Below are 17,658 nucleotides of genomic sequence, written 5' to 3'. Positions count from 1 at the left end.
TAATAATATATTAGTTTTCTCCAGTTTTAGAAATCTTCTCAATTCAAATTTATAAGAAAATGATTGATATTTTTTACTTTAAGACTTATATGGATCAAACAAAACAAACAAAATTTTCTAAACATTTATAGTTGATAGATTTAATATTCAAATATTATGTACACAATTCCTTTTTGAATTAATACAAAAATAGAAATAAAATAATTTAATCTGAACCAAATCCATGTGTTTTTTTTGTTAATGCTGTAACTATAACTATTTTATTCTTAATTTTTTGCAACCAACAATTTGTTGGAATATCATTTGTGCAATCAATATTTCAGTTTTAAATGCAACTATTACAAATAGTTTACTCTCTTTTTGTTTACAAATTAGGACATATACTCTTAGCCGCTTACTTATTATGGACTTTTAGCTAATTATTGTTTTTTGTTGATTATATGTCCTAATATCCCTGGATTTATTTGACACTTATCATTATCTAACTATATTTGAATATCTACCCATTTATATTTTATAGTACATATTTATGCTCTTGCTTAATATAATAGTGGTCAGGGACGAAAAGTTTATATCAATCTACTTTTTTTGGTTAACATATCCACCTACCTTTTGTTTTGTATCAAGTACCAAACCTTTCCAAATTATTGCATATTTTGTATACCATTTGTAACCAAGTCTTCAAAGTCCATACCAATACATTACAAATGTACTTAAAAAGTCCCCACAATTTTCTTGATTAAAATTCCATTCTCAGACTTTTTTGTGAGTGAAACATTAAAACCCACCATAACTACCAAGGTTGTGAGAAATTGGTTCGAGATTCAGCTTGTAGTCTGAGTCCGGTTTGATGGTGATAAACTGAAGATGAGCCTTTGGACTAAAGTAGGATTGGGCTAGGGCACTCATAAGCCTAAAACGCAAAGTAACAGAAGAAGATACTTTGGTAAAGTGATGCTGGCGTGGACGATGTTCATCGATAAGTAAGTTAAAAGAAAGAGAAGCCCACAAGGGTATCGAAGGAGAATGATTCAGGCTGATGTTCTAAGGCCCAAATCGGGTGAATTAGCTACTTTGATGATTTGATCCAAGGTTTTGGACATAAAGAGTCTTGGAGCTCTTCGTCTTTTCTAGGTTGTTCTATTTCTCTTGTTTCTTGTCTCGGTAAAACCTTTAATAGAACGTGAGAAAGTTTACATGTGCTAGAGAGATAGAGCCTTCTTTGTTGTACTAAACCCTTTAGTGAATCTGTGACAGGACACGGGAGAGCTCTCTCCAGTTCGGTAGTAAACTTAGGTTATTATGGCCAACATAGTGAGTTGCCTGAAGAATTGTTAATAAAGAAACTATCGTTTCTTCCAACAAGCGTTACTGTCCAAACAATGGATGTTTCTTTGGATGTACTCACCTAAAATCGAGTACATTATTGATCTATCATCTTCAGTATTTCTTTCTAAATATACTCGTCGTTTGAAGATTGCATCGATCTTTTAAATTTCAGCTGATAAAGTCGCCTTTTGATTCTTGATTTTACGTTTGTTTTATTGTCAAAGAACAATCAGGTAACATCTTAGTCTATAAAATTTACAACAAATATCAACTTACATGTTCTCTGTTTTAACTTTTAACCCAAAACGCTTCAATAAACAAAACTTGACCAAGCATGCGGCGATGGCAATAGCTTCTTAGACAATTCAGTGATCTTTGTTATCTCAGGCGGGGTCATTAATGACAATTTGAAAACACGAGTCTTGATCTCATCGAGAAGTTTATGAATCTAAACAAATCCAAGAAGCTTAGCTCCCCCAGGGTAATGTTTAAGGACGCTTTCTCCAAGAGGTTAATTAGTCTGTATGAACATGTGTTTGACAACGTTAAATTAAATCGTTGGTTGTTATGGTACCATCATCCTTGTAGAGGTTATTTATACTTGCGGGTAGATAGTGGATGTTCTTCTGATGGGTATTTTATAATTACATTTATTTAAACATGCAATAAATTACCCAAACGAAGAGGTTGTTACATATTTTTTTTTTATCACTAGTATTATTAACTATTGAAACTATTACAAACTAAAGGTCCAACAGGGCAGACAAAGTATTACGTAAAGGCCCAACAGGACAGAGTACACATTTACAAGGAACCCTAAAAGCCCAGCAGCAAAAGAAGTCCATGGAAGATGGTGATCGTTTCACGGCAGTTCCCACACGTGTTGGGCTCATATGCACGTAAGGTCCACGTGTCCAGAAGCAGAAACATCACGTTGCTTCAACGACAGGAAAGTTATCGCCGGAATCTCAAATCGACAAACCACCGGAAACTAACCGGAACAGGCCAAGGAGATGAAAACCAGCAACAACGATAGAAAGATCAGCACAGAGGCGACTAAACTCAGCCTACCTCAAGCCGACGAGGATTCTTCACCGGAGATCCTATCGCCAGGAGAGGTTACTCAATCACACGATAATAGGACAAAGACTCAACAGTGAGCCACCGTAACGGAGAAAACTCAAGCCGACAAGGGATCTACGCATTGAAGATGAGATTCATTTACAAGCGAACGATCTCAAAGGAACCGATTAACCTGCTCAGTTAAAACAATCATCTTTTATGATGAGAATAAGCTTGAAGATTAGAAAACCCTAAACAAGGGAGAGGAAGAAACAATCGGATCCCAAAACCGAAGTTGAAATGAAAGAAAGAAGCTCGGACGTAGATCAGGAAGAAAGAAAAACAAATCCCGGAAACTCCCGGAGAAAAGCCAGCCGCCGTCACCGAAAGGGAAGGTGCACGACGCCGGAGTCAAAAACCGGACGGCAACACCGAGAAGACAGGAGAGCCGTCGGAGTCAAGAGCCGACCACACCGTGCTTAAAGAGCCACCGTATGCCAGAGTCGGTGCCCAAAACGCCGGGCAACTAAGACGCCGGAGATAGCTCTGGTGAAAACAAACGGAAAAGAAAACTCTCTCTCTCTGAAAGATACGAGAGAGGTAAGAGAGAGAGCTATTGACTTTGCACGGTTGTTACATATTTAGTAAAAGTGAAAGAAATAACTAAATATGGTTATAAAAGGTAGAGGTGTCAAATGGGCGGGCCGTCCAATGGTTGCCCATGTCCATATACAAACGGGCTTAATATGGACAAACCCATTTTTCCCATTAGTTTTCATTGGACAAAATGTGGAAGACCATTAAGAAAATGGTCTTTATTGGTTTTGGGCTTTATGGACGTGGACTGTCCAATGGTCACAAAACCTAAAGTTTATAAAATTTAAGTTTTTCCGCTAAACTCGTAAAATCGATTTTTTCGCTTAAATTTTAATATCAAATTTTCCCGTCAGAACCAGAAAATCGAGTTTTTCTTCAAAACGCAAAATCGAATTTTCCCGCCAAAACCGGAAAATCGAGTTTTTCTGCCAAAACCGCAAAATCGATTTTTCTCGCCAAAACCGAAATTGTTGTACTTATGAACTTATGTATTATTGTACTTATGAATTTATGGATGAATTTTAATTTTATGAACTTGTATATGTAATTGTATGCTTATAAATTAAAATTTTCTTATATGGTCATTATAGACCCCATGGCAAAACCGAAAAATCGAGTTTCTCTGCCAAAATCAGAAAATCGAGTTTTCCGCCAAAACCGCAAAAATGAGTTTTTTCCGCCAAAACTGAAAAATCGAGTTTTTCCGTCAAAACTGCAAAATCGAGTTTTTCCGTCAAAACTGCAAAATCGAGTTTTTCCGTCAAAACTGCAAAATCGAGTTTTTCCGTCAAAACTGCAAAATCGAGTTTTTCCGCCAAAACTGCAAAATCAATTTTTCCCACCAAAACCGTAATTGTTGTATTTATGAACTTATGTATTGTTGTGCTTTTGAATTTATGGATGAATTTTAATTTTATGAACTTTTATATATAATTGTATGCTTATAAATTAAAATTTAAAATTTTCTTATATGGTCATTATGGACCCCATGGCAGCCCATAAAAATATGGGTGTTAGTGGGTATGGTCTTTAATGGATATGGTTCTTAATGGACATGGTCACTTTGCTGTCCACAAACAATGAATGGACAAATGGATATGGACTAATGGACATGAGCTCGCCCAGTTTACAGCTCTAATAAAAGGATTGCTCATAATAGTCCATATAACTTACAACAACAACAACATCCAATTCCACGTGCTCTGTTCAACAAACAAACTTGCGATCCAAGAAAACTCCAAGGTGTTTTATAAAACTGAGAGAGACTAAAAAACAGAGGAAAAGAAAACAAAAAGAAAATCTAATTATTTACCACTTTGCCATTGAGTTTTTTTTTTTGTCTTTCAAATGCCAACCCATTTGACCCATCTGAAAAACCTTCCCACTCTAAACGGCAGCTCATAGTCTTTAGCAAGTGCTGGTTCTCTCGTCACAGTCTCACTATCAGACCAAACATAAACACCACGTTCTTGCCTACTCCCAGGTACAGTATTGTCCAAAACCACTGCCATGATGAACGCAATCACCATGTTCATCGATAACAGCGTGTTCATCACATAGTTCACCTGCACAAAACTCTTACACAAGTTTACTAATACTCTCCTGAGATTTACATTTTGAAAAAGGCAAAAGCGTAAACGTACCCCTTTATATTGGCTGTTGAAGGGTCCATGAGAAGCAACAATGTAAGGCTGGTAATAACTTGGAACAGAGAGGTTCGAGTTTGGAGAAACGCCATATTGCTGGAAGTAAGCAGGGACAGATAGAGAAAAGAATAGCGATAACCCCACGATTATGATGTTCCTCGAGCTTCCAGCTTCACTGTAACGTAGGTTTGAAAGACCTAAGGCCGTAAACATTGCCCACATAAAGCATAGAAGAGAAGCAACCATCACTTGAGGTATCGATGCTATAAACCCTCCAACTTTACCTGAGGATATTATCAAAAAACTTACATCAGATCTCTATAATGATGAACCGAACCAAACTTTAGGTTAGTTCAGTTAGGAGTTTGGTTTGATTCGGTAGTTTTTTTTTTTTAAGTTTAGTTTTCGGTTTGGCAATCGGTTACTTTGGTTTTCTTAATATATGTATAACCAAACCATAACCCAACCCGAACTAATTGAATTTAACCGAAAGTAACCGGAATTTTAACAAAATTAAGCCAAAATATAACCAAAATCAAAAACTTCGGTAAAATTTTCAAAGACCGAACCTAACTTTATTTTGGGATAATTCGGTAAGATTTATGTTGAACCGAACTAACCGAACTAACCAAACTACCAGAACCAGCAGGCCTAGTATAGTTACATGAATTTGTTAAATATTCAGTGAACCACTTACTTACCAACAAGGGATAGTATAACCAAAACACATGCGCCTAGCTCAACGACTCTGCGGCTTCCCATCTTGGTCACAGCGATCGTGTGAACGTTTTCGGTTAAGGTGGTTGAGCCAGTACCTGTACCCCATAAACCGGCTAGGAGACTCGTGACCCCTTCAAGACCTATTGCCCGGCTCACAACACCGGGCGTAGGAGGCATCGATGCTACTAACAGAGAAGATGCATGGTACGAACCAACCTAATAAACATAAACCAATTAGTAAAAAAGTGCGACACATTTGACTTCAAAATTTGTTGATAGAGAAACAACACTAACCGAATCTACTGAAGCGATTATGGAGACCACACACATGACGAGAGACATTTTCCAGGTGAATATCGGCACGCCCCATTGCAAGGGGTAAGGAAACCTAAACCAAGGGGCAGATCTAAGGGCGTGAGAAGTGTCAACGCGACAGTACTTCATTCTGGTCATGTACTTTCTGCAGTGGTTTGATACAACGTTTGAGACGGGTACGTTGGGGTCACAGCCTTTGTAGGTGTAAGCTCCTGCTTCGGTTAAGAGGAATGCAGCAGCCCAGGTTATTGCAAGACTCAATGGAACCTGTTAGAGTAAGAAGTTAAGAAAATGAGATGTAGAGTGTGACATGTCAGATGAATACCATATGACCTTACCGCATAAATAAGGAAAATCCGATGGCTTAAAATTGAGATTTTTCGGAGATACTGCGGCAAAAAAATGTAAAGTATCAAATTATTTATTACTTTTCAAAAGCGGTTAATAGTAACTTTAACAAACTTACAAGAGCAAAGATGACCACAAGTAGTATCTGCACTACACCGATCTCAAGACATTTACCAACAAGCGGAAAACCGTAGCTGTAAAACGAAAGTCCAACTGCAGCTATTGTCGGAGCAACAACTACTGGATTGATCAACCTATTTAAAAAGGGTCAAAAGATATTACAGAACCACAAAAAGTCACAAGAACAATTTGTAAACAACATAACAAATAGGAAACGATATCTAATGCTTGATTTTTATATTTGGAAGAGGCAAAGATGTATACCTCAAAATCAGGGACATTAGGCCACTGTATCCAAGCACTGCTTGAAAAGCTGAACCAATTATGATTGCACCTTGCAGCTCTCTCATGATATGCTTGAAGTTCTACAATATTAACCAATACACAATAGTTAATGCCAACAAACTTTTTGTCAAGAATTTTTTTTTATAAAAGAGGTTTTGTGTAGTTACTTACATTAGTTCCATTCAAACCTTGAAACTCTGGAGAGTTAATGATGGCCAGAGCCGGAGCGAGAAAAACAAAAGAAGGGCCTTGAATCAAAGGAAGCCTCGACCCAAATGAAGTATGCAACAATGTAGTGATTCCACAGACAAAAAGTACAGTTGAGACAACATTTGCAATATCCTCCTATAATCCACACAAAAAGATGAAATTAAATGCAATCCACAATTAATCAAAGTGGAGGGAGACTAAAAGGAGCACTTACGTGGGAACCTCCCATTGCAGGAACAATAACGAGTGGGACAAGAATCAGTGAACCTAACATGGAGAGGTAATGCTGCAAACCATAGAACCCAATTGGAACTGAAACAAAGAAGATGATTAAATAAAAACATAATTAATCTTAACATAAACAGTTAAAGTAAGAAACTTCACAGATGTATACTCTGACATATAAATCTTCAAGGGAATCTAATATTAATTATAATTAAACAAATGATTGGTTGTGTCACTGACCAAGTCCAGGAGTATCTCTGAGTCCATACTTCATGTGGAGATTTCTAGCGACTAAATCATCATCAGCCATGCTCTGTGGCAGAACCTCCACTGTCTCTTCGATACGGTTCTGTCTCCTAACCGACCCGTTAGCTCCTCCACCATCTGGTCCGTTTGATCTTCCCCCATCAGAATCTCTCCGTCTCTTAACCGGAGCTGCAGCACTCGGAGGTTGTGGTTGTGGCTTGTCATTCTTAGCCTTATCTTGCTCACCGGCGGAGACAGGAGGAGGACGGAGGGGAGGCTGGCCGGCTTCGAGATCCGGGTGGGTTTCTGACGGTGTGGCTCTGGCGGAAGCAGGCAATGAGAGCTGGCCGGAATGAGAGGCGGTGGTCTCGCCGGAGAATTTGGGACGGAAGCCGGTTCGTTTGGCCCATGTAGAGGGTGGCATTGGGGAGGATTCCGGAGCTGGAGGCCATGGACCGGGTTTAGGTCCGGGTTTCGGGTCGGAGCTTGACATTATTTGAAGATTTCTTAGCACTTCATAGTGAACTTATTCTAGATCTACAACAACAAAAAAAAATCTCTATCGCTGGAGAAGAAAGAATGGGAACTAGGGTTTTTTAGAAAAAAAACAGCAGAAGAAAGAGAAGAGAAGAGAGAAGTACAGTTGTGTTGTGTCTGAGAGAGAGAGAGAGAGTGAGAAGTTCTAACAAGTAACAGTGAATGTGATATTTTAGAAAGAGAGAGAGACAGAGAAAGGTAATGGATGATTTTCAGTAAATCTAACATTAAAGATTTTGATTTTAACATTTCATCTTCTTTTTTTTCTTGTTTACGTAACTGCGTGATGTCATAAATCCACTGCTGATTATTTTTCTGAAATTTTGAAAAGGAAAGTACTACTTATATATGTTTATGTTGTCATAAAAGTAAAACCAAGTTGGTTAAAAAAAAAAGAAGTAAAACCAAGTAAACTTTATCTGAATTTGTTTTTTATGATCTAATAAAAATCCACTGTTGATGAACAACAAAATCTGAAGCAACTACTATTTTCTGCGTAAATTTTAGCGAGCATTTATATTTTATTATTAGTATAAGCTAATTTAAAAAGGACCTTAAACGGGCCGGACCAGGGCTTAACGCTGAAAATGTCAATAACCCGGCTTGGTTTATTAATCGAGTAGTAAGACGGATAATCGAAAACAATACACCGGTTATCTAACTGAACCGGTTTAGTAATTTTAATCTCACTCAATTGAACCCTTCTTCAATTTGAAAGACGTACAGTGGGTTGGGGTTCCAATCTTCAGAATCGCTCAAATTTTGATCTCACCCGAAGCTAGAGGCTCCCTCATCGTCTTAGAATTGCACAAGGAAAGATGGGTGCGGTTAGGGTGTATACAGTTTGCGATGAAACACGGTCTAAAAAGGAGTTATTTATTCTAACTAATCGATTTGGTTCTCTGATAGATGTAAACCAATGGATGCAGAAGACTGTGAGGAGTTTACTGATGTCTTCTGGCTCAAGTTTCGTCTCATCCCTAATGCCAGGCAGGTCTTTTTTACTATTTTTCTTATTTCTAATTTGATGACCATTTGGCTTTTTATTTATTTTATTCCAAATTAATGTATGGTGAACATCATCAAGCTGTTCTGTCATTAGACTAAAGCTATTGAAATTTCCGTTTATGATGTTTGATAGATTTGCAAAGAGGAACTTGGATGAATCTGTTTTCTTGGGGAATCGCCTACAGATCTCATAATGCTCCTGAATTCGAGAGTCTCAGTGACACAAAGGACAAGTTAGAGACAAGGAGGAAAGATGTGCTTTCAAGATCCAACCGTAGGCTTTTCTTGTTTCTTACTTATTGCAACAACAATAAAGTTTGTGTCTCCTCCGTAGATTATTATCAACTTAAGAAGCTCTCAACTTAGAGTCACTATTTCGTCCAACTTATAGAGGATCTAAAAAAAGTCATCATTACCGTTGCTGCATAGTTGAATTGTATTTATCATACTTGAAGTTTTTACTTATCAAACTTTAATCATAACATGTTGCAAAGCTAATCTCGGGTTTTTTTTTTATTAGCTAAGTTTATTTTGGGTTCAGGAAAAGCATAATAGATGGGATAACAATATGAACTTGACAACTCTATCTATATGTTTCATCTTGTGACAATTTCTCCTCATAAAGGAAGATGGAGTACCAATTCCATAGAAGAAACGCTCCCATTACTCGAGTTTCATCTGACCAGGTCTGTGTTTTGAATTCTGCTAATTAGACTTTTGGCTTCTGTTTGTATGTAATAATAAAAACTTGGATTGGTGTAGGAGTATTTTGGGGTCATCTTCAATGAATCAAACGGTTAAAACTGTCAGGGAGAAACTCGACAAGGTAAAGTGAACTTTGTATATTTACGGTCTCAGATCATACACTAAAACATTTTTTTTAATTGGCTTGTGACATTGTAGATTCAAGAAAGTGGTAACCAAAAGAGAATAATACAACCAATCAGCCAGAATCTGCAAATAGAACCGGACTCGAAGAAAACCCGAGTAGACAATAACCGAAGAAGAATCTAACTCATCTTGGCCATGCTAAAACGCTAATCCTAAAAAGAAAAAATTAATGATATTAATAGTGTTGTTTGATAATTGTGAACATGGCATCATTTTTTTAGTTTTTTGTCACATAAATAGCCATCAAAATCAAAAAAAAAATGAAAATAACCAAAATAGTCTTTTTATTTTAAAATTTTTAATATTTTATTCTTATTTTTAAGAGCCGCTACCAGAAAAATTTTGATTAGTTAATCCTTTAATAAAATTTATTTTAATCATTTTTTTCATATAATATTATTTTTTGTGACAAAAAATAAAAAAATGATATCATAAAGAATTTCTCTAGTGTGAATATTGAAATTGCTTGTATAAAAAACTTCATTTTTCTATTCAATTCCAATTATTCCAAAGAAAAAAAAAATCATGTCCTCATTTGGTACCAATTCGATTACTAAACCGGAATTGAAACCAGATGTTATTCAACTTCAAGTCAAGATGATTACAAGTTTGTCCGCAAACCGAATGATTCCGGTTTAATAAATACGGTTATCGAACCGGCATATCGTATCTCTCTAGTGAGTGAGAGAGGGTTTACCGAAGATTTTGCGGGGAGAAATGAGTGCAACGAGCATCGCTTCGAGGTCTACCTCCATCATAAGAGCCGCCACCAGAAGAAGCTTGATCTCACCTAGACCTAGAATCTCCTCCCCAAACCCTAATTCCTCATCTCCGCCTCTTCGTCAGACTCGAATCGAAGCTTCTTCTGCTCCCAGGTTAAAAAATATTCCTCTGCAATTCGATAGCATTTTTTTTTAAAAATTAAATCTTTGTGATTTTGAATCTGAAAGGTTTATGCTGCGGCGAGAACTAAGCACGCATCAACCATTTCACAGCGTAGTTGCTGCAGCTTGCCTCGTTTCCAAGCTCCCTTCTGATCTCACCTCTTATGAAGGTAATAATACCCCCCCCAAAACCTGCTTGCGTTCGGTTTAATTTGTGTTCTTTTGTGTTTGGATTAATCTTAATTACATAGACAACATAACAATTAGCTACTCTTTCTTGGGGGTTATGGTTAATTTCCTGCAAATCAAATCTATGTACTTGTGTTTCCTTGAGAAACATGCAACATTTGGCTGTGTTAGGTCCTTTGAGCTTCTATTCACTTGAAAAAGATGCAACATTTGACTGTGTTAGAGCTTTCTTTAGGATGTGATTTATATTTCAGAGAGAGAGAGAGAGAGAGAGAGAGAGAGAGAGAGAGAGAGAGAGAGAGAAAAATCAAAAGATAATTCATGTTTAAGATTCTAACAACTTTGCATTGCATTTTTTTCATGGCAGGTAGATTTGCTAACTATGTCAGTCCTATCTAAGAGGCAGCACCTCGAGTAAGCTTGATGGATGGATGGCTTTTTGCTCTATGCTTGTTTTTTTTTTCCAGGTTCTTTAAGTTAAATTTACCAACCGCATTTGCAATCTTTCAGTTTAGATGGAACCCTGATACATGTATTGGTAGATGTTATCACTTCCTTTTCTTTGGGTTCTTATCTTTTTAATCAAATGGTTTTTGTCAGAATGTAAGATCATTTCTCCTCCATACAACTGTATTTTGTTACATTACTTAGCCTTGGTTTTTGAGACTCAAATAAAAGATGTATTAAGCCCTCAGTGCAGTTATGCCTTTTGCTTGTTATAAAGTATCTGCATAGAGACTCCTAGTAGATTTCATGTATCCATGAGATTTGTGGTCTTGTCTTCATATGTCCTGTTGTGAAAATAGTTCCACTTGGGTTGCTCCTAATTTTCTCGTATAGTTTCCTACGCATGAACCTATTCAGGATATAAAGTGTGAGTTAGTCACACTTGTTGAAGGAAAACTATTTAAACACAATACAGTTGTTCTTTGTTTATTTTTTCTGGAATCTCTCTTGAGATTTTGGTTCTCCAATCTTTCATTTGGTGAGAGCTCCATATATTCTTGGCTTCATCTCTCTTCAAGTAGGCATGCGTAGAAATCAATACCAGGTAGAGATCTCTGCAGATACTTAATTGAGAGAGACTTGAAACCAGCTATTACCACACAAAAACCTTTTTTAAGACACGAAAGTGGGTACGTTCGAATGGGTTTGTTTCAGAAAGTTACAAACTATATACAATGATGAATTCTGCAGGCTCTAGTTTTGGTCTGCGTCCTCCACAAAATTAATATGGAAGTTTTCTTTTGGGACCCGTTTTGATGCCAAAACAAGAAGAACAGTTTTTATAATCATTATCGAATAGTCATTGTTTGGCTTTGTGCCACCCATGTGGTTTCAATAAAGCACTTAAGTTCGTTCCCACATACCAAGCCAAGCTATACTTCTGTTTTCTAATTTTCCACTTTGGTTAAGGGTCGTTAAAACCAAATCTGATTATTTTGTGCTAGTTATTGATTATTTCAGACACTAATTGCAAATGTAAACAAAAAAAAAAACATTATTTCTTTTGTATTTAGTGTGTGAATTTTCTTCCGATTTATCTTATCTAAAACATGTTGGATAGTGTTTTTCTAATACTGATATCGAAAAGAAAACACCTAAAATGATTGATATTGATGAAAGATTGTTTTTCTTTTGAATGTTCAGAATATTTTACGAGTGATGTGTTAATAGAAACAAAACTGTTCAAGACATCATTATAGAAGTTGAAATTTTGGTCTGTACAAGTTTAGAAATTGAAATGAAAACTAGAGGCTGAGATAAATATAAGCATTTGATTAGAGAAATTATGGATATGACTTAGTAAATCTTGTCGAGACATTCAAAAATAAATATTATAAATTCATGTCAAGGATTTTCCACCAAACTTCGTGTTTCTGACCTAAAATATTTATATACTAATTTTGTCAAAACAACTTTTTATTTTAACTTTGCAATAATGTCAACTTTGTCTCATGAGAAAGTGATTAGCTAACAAACTTTCAAGAAACCTACAAATCTACTATCTCATATGCACACACATGTCTGGCAAATGATAAATCACCAATCTAATGTTTACTTAAAACTTTATATTGATTTAAAAGTCAAATTGGACTTATTATATTAACTGCTCCTAACCTCTGTAGTTAGTTGTGCACATTCTACTTATGACAACAAAGCAAAACATAACAAATCAAGTTCTCACATTTTGTACCTCAAATTCAGCACTTTAAACAAAATTTGCTTTTGATATTCTCCCTAAACGACGCCATTGATTAAGGTCATGGTTCCCTGGTCCTTAATAATCTTCCTTTCTCTCTCTGGCTCTCTTGGTAAAAAAAATTCACAGGAAGTAACATATAACCAGGCCCAAACTTAATTTCTTATTAAAGATGTCGTGCTCTCCTGACTCAAGTTCTTGAATGAGAATCAAGATTCTGAATCTTAATTGTTATTCATTAGTGTAAGTATTTAAGTTTGTGGTCTTGCCTCCAAGCTCTAGATGGATTTGGGATCTTTATTTCGAGAGAGAGAAAAAAAACACTGTCTGTCAGGAAATTAAGTCTGCCGAATTGCGGCAGTTTGCAATCATATCATACAGAACGACTCACAAGTCTAATCTTTGAGTTATCTTGTGTCTAAATTCTAGAACCATGAATGGGAAGTCTGATGAGGAAAGCTAGACATTTGATGATTTAACATTGTTTAATAGCTTATTCTGCTCTCCTTTTTGTCTTTTTATTCAAGTAATATGTAAATATTTTTGATACTTATAAACTCTATAAATATTAAGAAGCCTATGTAAACATTTTTAACATACATGAAACCCGGGGATAAAAACTAAAACATACAGATACATCAAAACCAACACTTACCCTTTTAAACCCAGCTACATCCTACATGTATAGAGAAACATACAAAACACATACATAGAGAGAGAGTATAGTATACATATGGATCGAATAGCTAATGCATAGCTATTATGCAATGAAATGACTATTATTTTATTACAACAGTGCTGTTAATAACCTATGTGTTCATGTGATAGAATGAGAAGCTACTTACATACATGGGCGTATTAAATTAAATATGATGGTCCGTTGTGGCCTGTGGGGACACTATATAGACCGTAAACCCTCACAAGTGGAATAGGGGGACCTTTCAATAAGAAGGCTTGTATTGTAGGGTTTGCTGTCGATCTTCCCGATTCATATCAGAATCACAATCGTCCAAATGTTCCTATCCATTGGAGTCATATTAGCTGCCTTAATGTTCGTATCCATTAATATATAAACATATGTTTTCAACTTCTGAAAGTGTTATCATCATGAACCCATATCATCTTACTGGCTTTTAGTAATTGATGCTGACATTTGACATTGTCGAAAGATATTATTATCTGATATGTAGTTATCATTACAAGGCGAGCTTGGTTCATCATCTCCTTTTACACCAAAGCTTCTTTCTCCTTTTCAATTTCCCGAATTCTTAATTAGGCCAATATTATCTTCTTCTTTTTTTATAGGTTTAAAATAAGTCCCGTAAAAATTTGTAAATTCATTAGAGAAATTCTTTTAATATTTAAGTTTTTAATAACAAAAAAGTCTTGAACCACTCTAAACAGATGGGCAGGTATTGATTTCGACGTACCTTCTTACCACATGCAGCGACATGATTTTTTCAAATTTTCTGAAGTTTAATGAACCGAGTGGCTTGACCCTTTCTCTCAATTTAATTCTCTTCGTTCCTTCTAATTATAATACTAGTTGATTATATTTTGTATAAGTATACACTAAGTCACCAAGTACGTTCTTTATGATTTCGTAATTCAGTATATAGCCAAAAAAATGCTCCTCTTAACTAGGGCCAATAATCTGATGCAACTTCCAGCAAGCGATACAACACGTTTAATGCAACACAGTTGATTCAGTAAACACAACAATAAGTACAACTAATGGTGTTGATGCAAGCTTTATTATCAAGTTCTAAAACTCTTAAATGTATCTAATGTTTCGAAACGGATTCAAGATATATTTTCCATCCATCCATAAATCTAATAAACCTTTACGCATCAAACTCTTTTGTTTTCTTAGTGGTTGTAAGGTGTAACTCTCCCTCCACTTGACTACGAGATGGAATAAAAACGTAATTTGTCATTACTGTTTTACTAACCTACCTTTAATTTTACGGAAACGGTTTCTTTAATTATTATGCAGATGGTTTGGTACCAAATTATCAATAAATCGATGATATTATTTATGTATTAACTTAGAGTAGCTTTGACCCATTATATTTGAAGAATTACAATCGTAAACTCTTTTTTGGATCTATATAGATTTTTTAGACGAAATAAGAACATGTGACGTTTTTATCATTCTGTCTTGTAAATCATAAACTAAATTCAAAGTACAGAACTTGGATATTTATATAAAAAAATAAAGTCATATCTGACTAACAATTCAATTCCCGTATAAAATAAATAATAAGACATAAGGTATACTAAATCTTTTAAAAACAGTAGCATACACAATTGCAGTATAAAATTTTAAAATAAAAAAGTTGTGTCCCCTGGACAAGGAAAGCTCAAAACTACTTAAATTCGGCTTGTAGCTCAATTCATATGCAGTCTTCTTGGTACAACTGCACACACAGAAACACCCTAACTCATCCCTTTCTCTCTCTCTTCACTTTTCTAATTTTTCTTCTCTCTCTAAGAAAAAAAAAGAATAAGAAAGAGAGATAAAAAAAGAAAAGCAAGATTGGTTCTTCTTCTTCCTCTTCTCAACATTTTATCTTCTTTTAATTGTTCACACAAAAAAAAAACACTTGATTGTTTCAAGAAGGAAACAAACCAAACTTGGGAAAGTTTCATTTTCTTTCCCCAGGAACATTGAAGATGAGAGATTTGGTGTCATGTTTCAGCGAAAACTCAATAAACGTGACACATCCATTATCATTACCATCATCATGTTCAAACTACAACACTAGTAACGCTTGCATCCCTCCATCTCTCATACCATCCATACAAACCTCCATCACAAGCATCTACAGAATCACTTTACCATCCAAACACCTCATCATCAAAGTCACATGGTGCAACAAGATCAACCCTTCGCACGGTCTCAGCATCTCCGTTTCCTCCGCGGATCAAAACCCTTCGACGTCTCTCAAACTCAACACTTCCTCTCGCTTCTTCCGCAAGAAGAAAGGAAACAAATCCGTCGACTCCGATCTCGGTAAAATCGAGGCTTTATGGGATCTTTCTTCCGCTAAGTACGACTCGAACACGGGACCTGAACCGATCCAAAGCTTCTACGTGATCGTCCTCGTGGATTCTCGGTTAGCTCTCCTCCTCGGAGACTCCTCCGAAGAAACTTTAAAGAAAAAGAGTTTGGCTTACGATGGTTTCGACTCGGGAAAGTCTCTGATCTCTCGGCAAGAATACTTCTCCGGGAACACGTTTTACTCGACGAAAGCTAAGTTCGTTGAATCGGGAGACTCGCACGAGATCGTCATCAGATGCAGCGCGGAGAAAACAGAGGGTTTGAAACAGAGCAGTAGTACTCATAATCATCGTTCCCCTGTTCTCTCTGTTTGTATCGATGAGAAGACGGTTACGAAAGTGAAGAGGCTTCAGTGGAATTTTAGAGGGAACCAGACGATTTTCGTCGATGGGCTGCTTGTGGATCTTATGTGGGATGTTCATGATTGGTTCTTTTGTAATCCTGAAGGCTGTGGAAAAGCTGTGTTCATGTTTAGGACAAGGAATGGTTTGGACAGTAGCAGGCTTTGGTTAGAAGAGAAGAAGATGGTTCAGAAAGATGAACAAGACAAGCTTGATTTCTCTCTCCTCATTTACGCCTGTAAGACTTGAAAGAAAAAAACTAATTTTTTTTTTCTTATTTGTTTTGGTTTATTGGTTCTGTTTTTTTCAATATTTGAGAGATTTTTATGGATTTTTATTCATTTACATTTTAATTATTCTTGAAAGGAGTATAGATTTTTCTTACATTATTCTTTTCTTGGAGTTGTGATTTAATATTTGAGAGATTCCACAATGTGAATCTCTTCTTATATAGGAACATTGTATGCTATCATTCTAAATATCAAGTTGTTTTTTTCTTATATACTCAAGATCATTGCCTAATCTTGAATTGAAAGCAAATTGTTGGGAAAATGTATGATCTCTGTGACTCTATTTGTTATTGCAGCATTGTAAATTTATGATCTAAATGATTATGCAAAGTCTTCTACAGTTCTACATTCATTAGTGCTGGACCAATTGGTGCCTATGGCTGAGAAAGAAGAATGGTAGAGTGTGAAATAAGATGAGAATAAATTGGGGCATATGTGCACGCTTATAAAGATATGCATGTAGCCTCTTTAAAGTACAAAAGTTAAAAAGCCTAGAATTTACTCATGCTTATTATTCTTTTTGGTGATTTCGGTTAGGAAAAGTTAAGGTGATTAGCATCCCATTCAAGGAACAAGTTATTCTAGTTTGAGGTGACAATTCTAGTTCGATTCTGTTTAGGTTAGGAGAGATTTAGGTGGTGACATCCCCCATCCAAGCAACGTTTTTTCCTAGATTTGTTGATTTGGAGAGTTTTAGGTGGCTACATTGTAAAATTCGTGTTTTCTTGGAATTAAAATTTCCGTACGATTTAAGGATTTAATTATGTAAAATTTAGAATATTGGTTTCAAAAAGTAGTGCTTGTAAACATAATACTTCCTCCATTTTAGAATGATACATGTTTTATAAAAAAAAACTTCTTCAGTTCCACGAATATTTCTTCTATTTCAAAATTATACATGTTTTAGCTTTCATTGCTTTCATTAGTGATCCTTTTTTGTTTTTCTTTTTCTTCCGGAACATGTCCTCTTTTGTTTCAAAAATTGATTTTCCAATCAAAATCTACCAGCTCTTCCCCTATTATAGTTATATATTTATAGTATAATCATCCGAAGATTACTATTAGCTCCGTAAATAGTTACTTCACTGTATAGTACCTGAGAGCTCTATGTCAAAAAATACATATCAGTTTTCCCGAAGCAAGTTATC

General features: G+C 35.8%; 3 protein-coding genes and 1 pseudogene across 4 annotated transcripts; 3 read left to right on the top strand and 1 right to left on the bottom strand.

The window, feature by feature from the left end:
* Positions 1-4,123: 4,123 nt before the first annotated feature.
* Positions 4,124-7,596, bottom strand: LOC103864805 (nucleobase-ascorbate transporter 12). Of its 2 annotated transcripts, XM_009142578.3 has the most exons (10): positions 7,098-7,596; positions 6,847-6,944; positions 6,594-6,767; positions 6,402-6,502; positions 6,136-6,271; positions 6,008-6,058; positions 5,649-5,936; positions 5,336-5,570; positions 4,632-4,918; positions 4,328-4,553 (listed from the first exon to the last, which is right to left on the bottom strand). In XM_009142578.3, exons 1-10 carry the CDS (start codon positions 7,594-7,596, stop codon positions 4,332-4,334), a joined length of 2,091 nt encoding a protein of 696 aa, XP_009140826.1. In that variant the 3' UTR covers positions 4,328-4,331. The 2 variants fall into 2 exon arrangements, with proteins under 2 accessions (XP_018514141.1, XP_009140826.1); XM_018658625.2 differs by having other exon boundaries at positions 4,124-4,918.
* A 249-nt stretch (positions 7,597-7,845) lies between these two features.
* On the top strand, positions 7,846-9,839 carry LOC103864802 (annotated as a pseudogene).
* Positions 9,840-10,173: 334 nt separating this feature from the next.
* Positions 10,174-11,315, top strand: LOC103864801 (pentatricopeptide repeat-containing protein At2g27800, mitochondrial). Its single transcript, XM_009142574.3, has 3 exons — positions 10,174-10,414; positions 10,490-10,593; positions 10,980-11,315. The coding sequence occupies exons 1-3, from the start codon at positions 10,257-10,259 to the stop codon at positions 11,009-11,011; spliced, it is 294 nt and encodes a 97-aa protein (XP_009140822.1). The 5' UTR covers positions 10,174-10,256; the 3' UTR covers positions 11,012-11,315.
* Positions 11,316-13,019: 1,704 nt separating this feature from the next.
* LOC103864800 lies at positions 13,020-16,729 on the top strand. Its single transcript, XM_009142573.3, has one exon. It carries the CDS (start codon positions 15,492-15,494, stop codon positions 16,467-16,469), a length of 978 nt encoding a protein of 325 aa, XP_009140821.1. The 5' UTR covers positions 13,020-15,491; the 3' UTR covers positions 16,470-16,729.
* Positions 16,730-17,658: the final 929 nt, after the last annotated feature.

This window comes from Brassica rapa, chromosome A04 (genome assembly GCF_000309985.2).
Source record: "Brassica rapa cultivar Chiifu-401-42 chromosome A04, CAAS_Brap_v3.01, whole genome shotgun sequence".
Lineage (NCBI taxonomy): Eukaryota > Viridiplantae > Streptophyta > Magnoliopsida > Brassicales > Brassicaceae > Brassica > Brassica rapa.
The sequence above is the reverse complement of the archived record's forward strand: the minus strand, read 5'-3'. Positions and strand labels throughout refer to the sequence as shown.

Excerpts from the sequence above, each read along its gene's own strand:
- LOC103864801 (XM_009142574.3), top strand. The coding sequence starts at position 10,257 with ATGAGTGCAACGAGCATCGCTTCGAGGTCTACCTCCATCATAAGAGCC. Across the intron at positions 10,415-10,489 it reads GAAGCTTCTTCTGCTCCCAG|GTTTATGCTGCGGCGAGAAC; the intron begins GTTAAAAAATAT and ends TGAATCTGAAAG. Across the intron at positions 10,594-10,979 it reads TGATCTCACCTCTTATGAAG|GTAGATTTGCTAACTATGTC; the intron begins GTAATAATACCC and ends TTTTCATGGCAG.
- LOC103864805 (XM_018658625.2), bottom strand. The coding sequence starts at position 7,596 with ATGTCAAGCTCCGACCCGAAACCCGGACCTAAACCCGGTCCATGGCCT. Across the intron at positions 5,937-6,007 it reads GGATTTTCCTTATTTATGCG|GTTCCATTGAGTCTTGCAAT; the intron begins GTAAGGTCATAT and ends TTACTCTAACAG. Across the intron at positions 5,571-5,648 it reads TAATCGCTTCAGTAGATTCG|GTTGGTTCGTACCATGCATC; the intron begins GTTAGTGTTGTT and ends TATGTTTATTAG.
- LOC103864800 (XM_009142573.3), top strand. The coding sequence starts at position 15,492 with ATGAGAGATTTGGTGTCATGTTTCAGCGAAAACTCAATAAACGTGACA.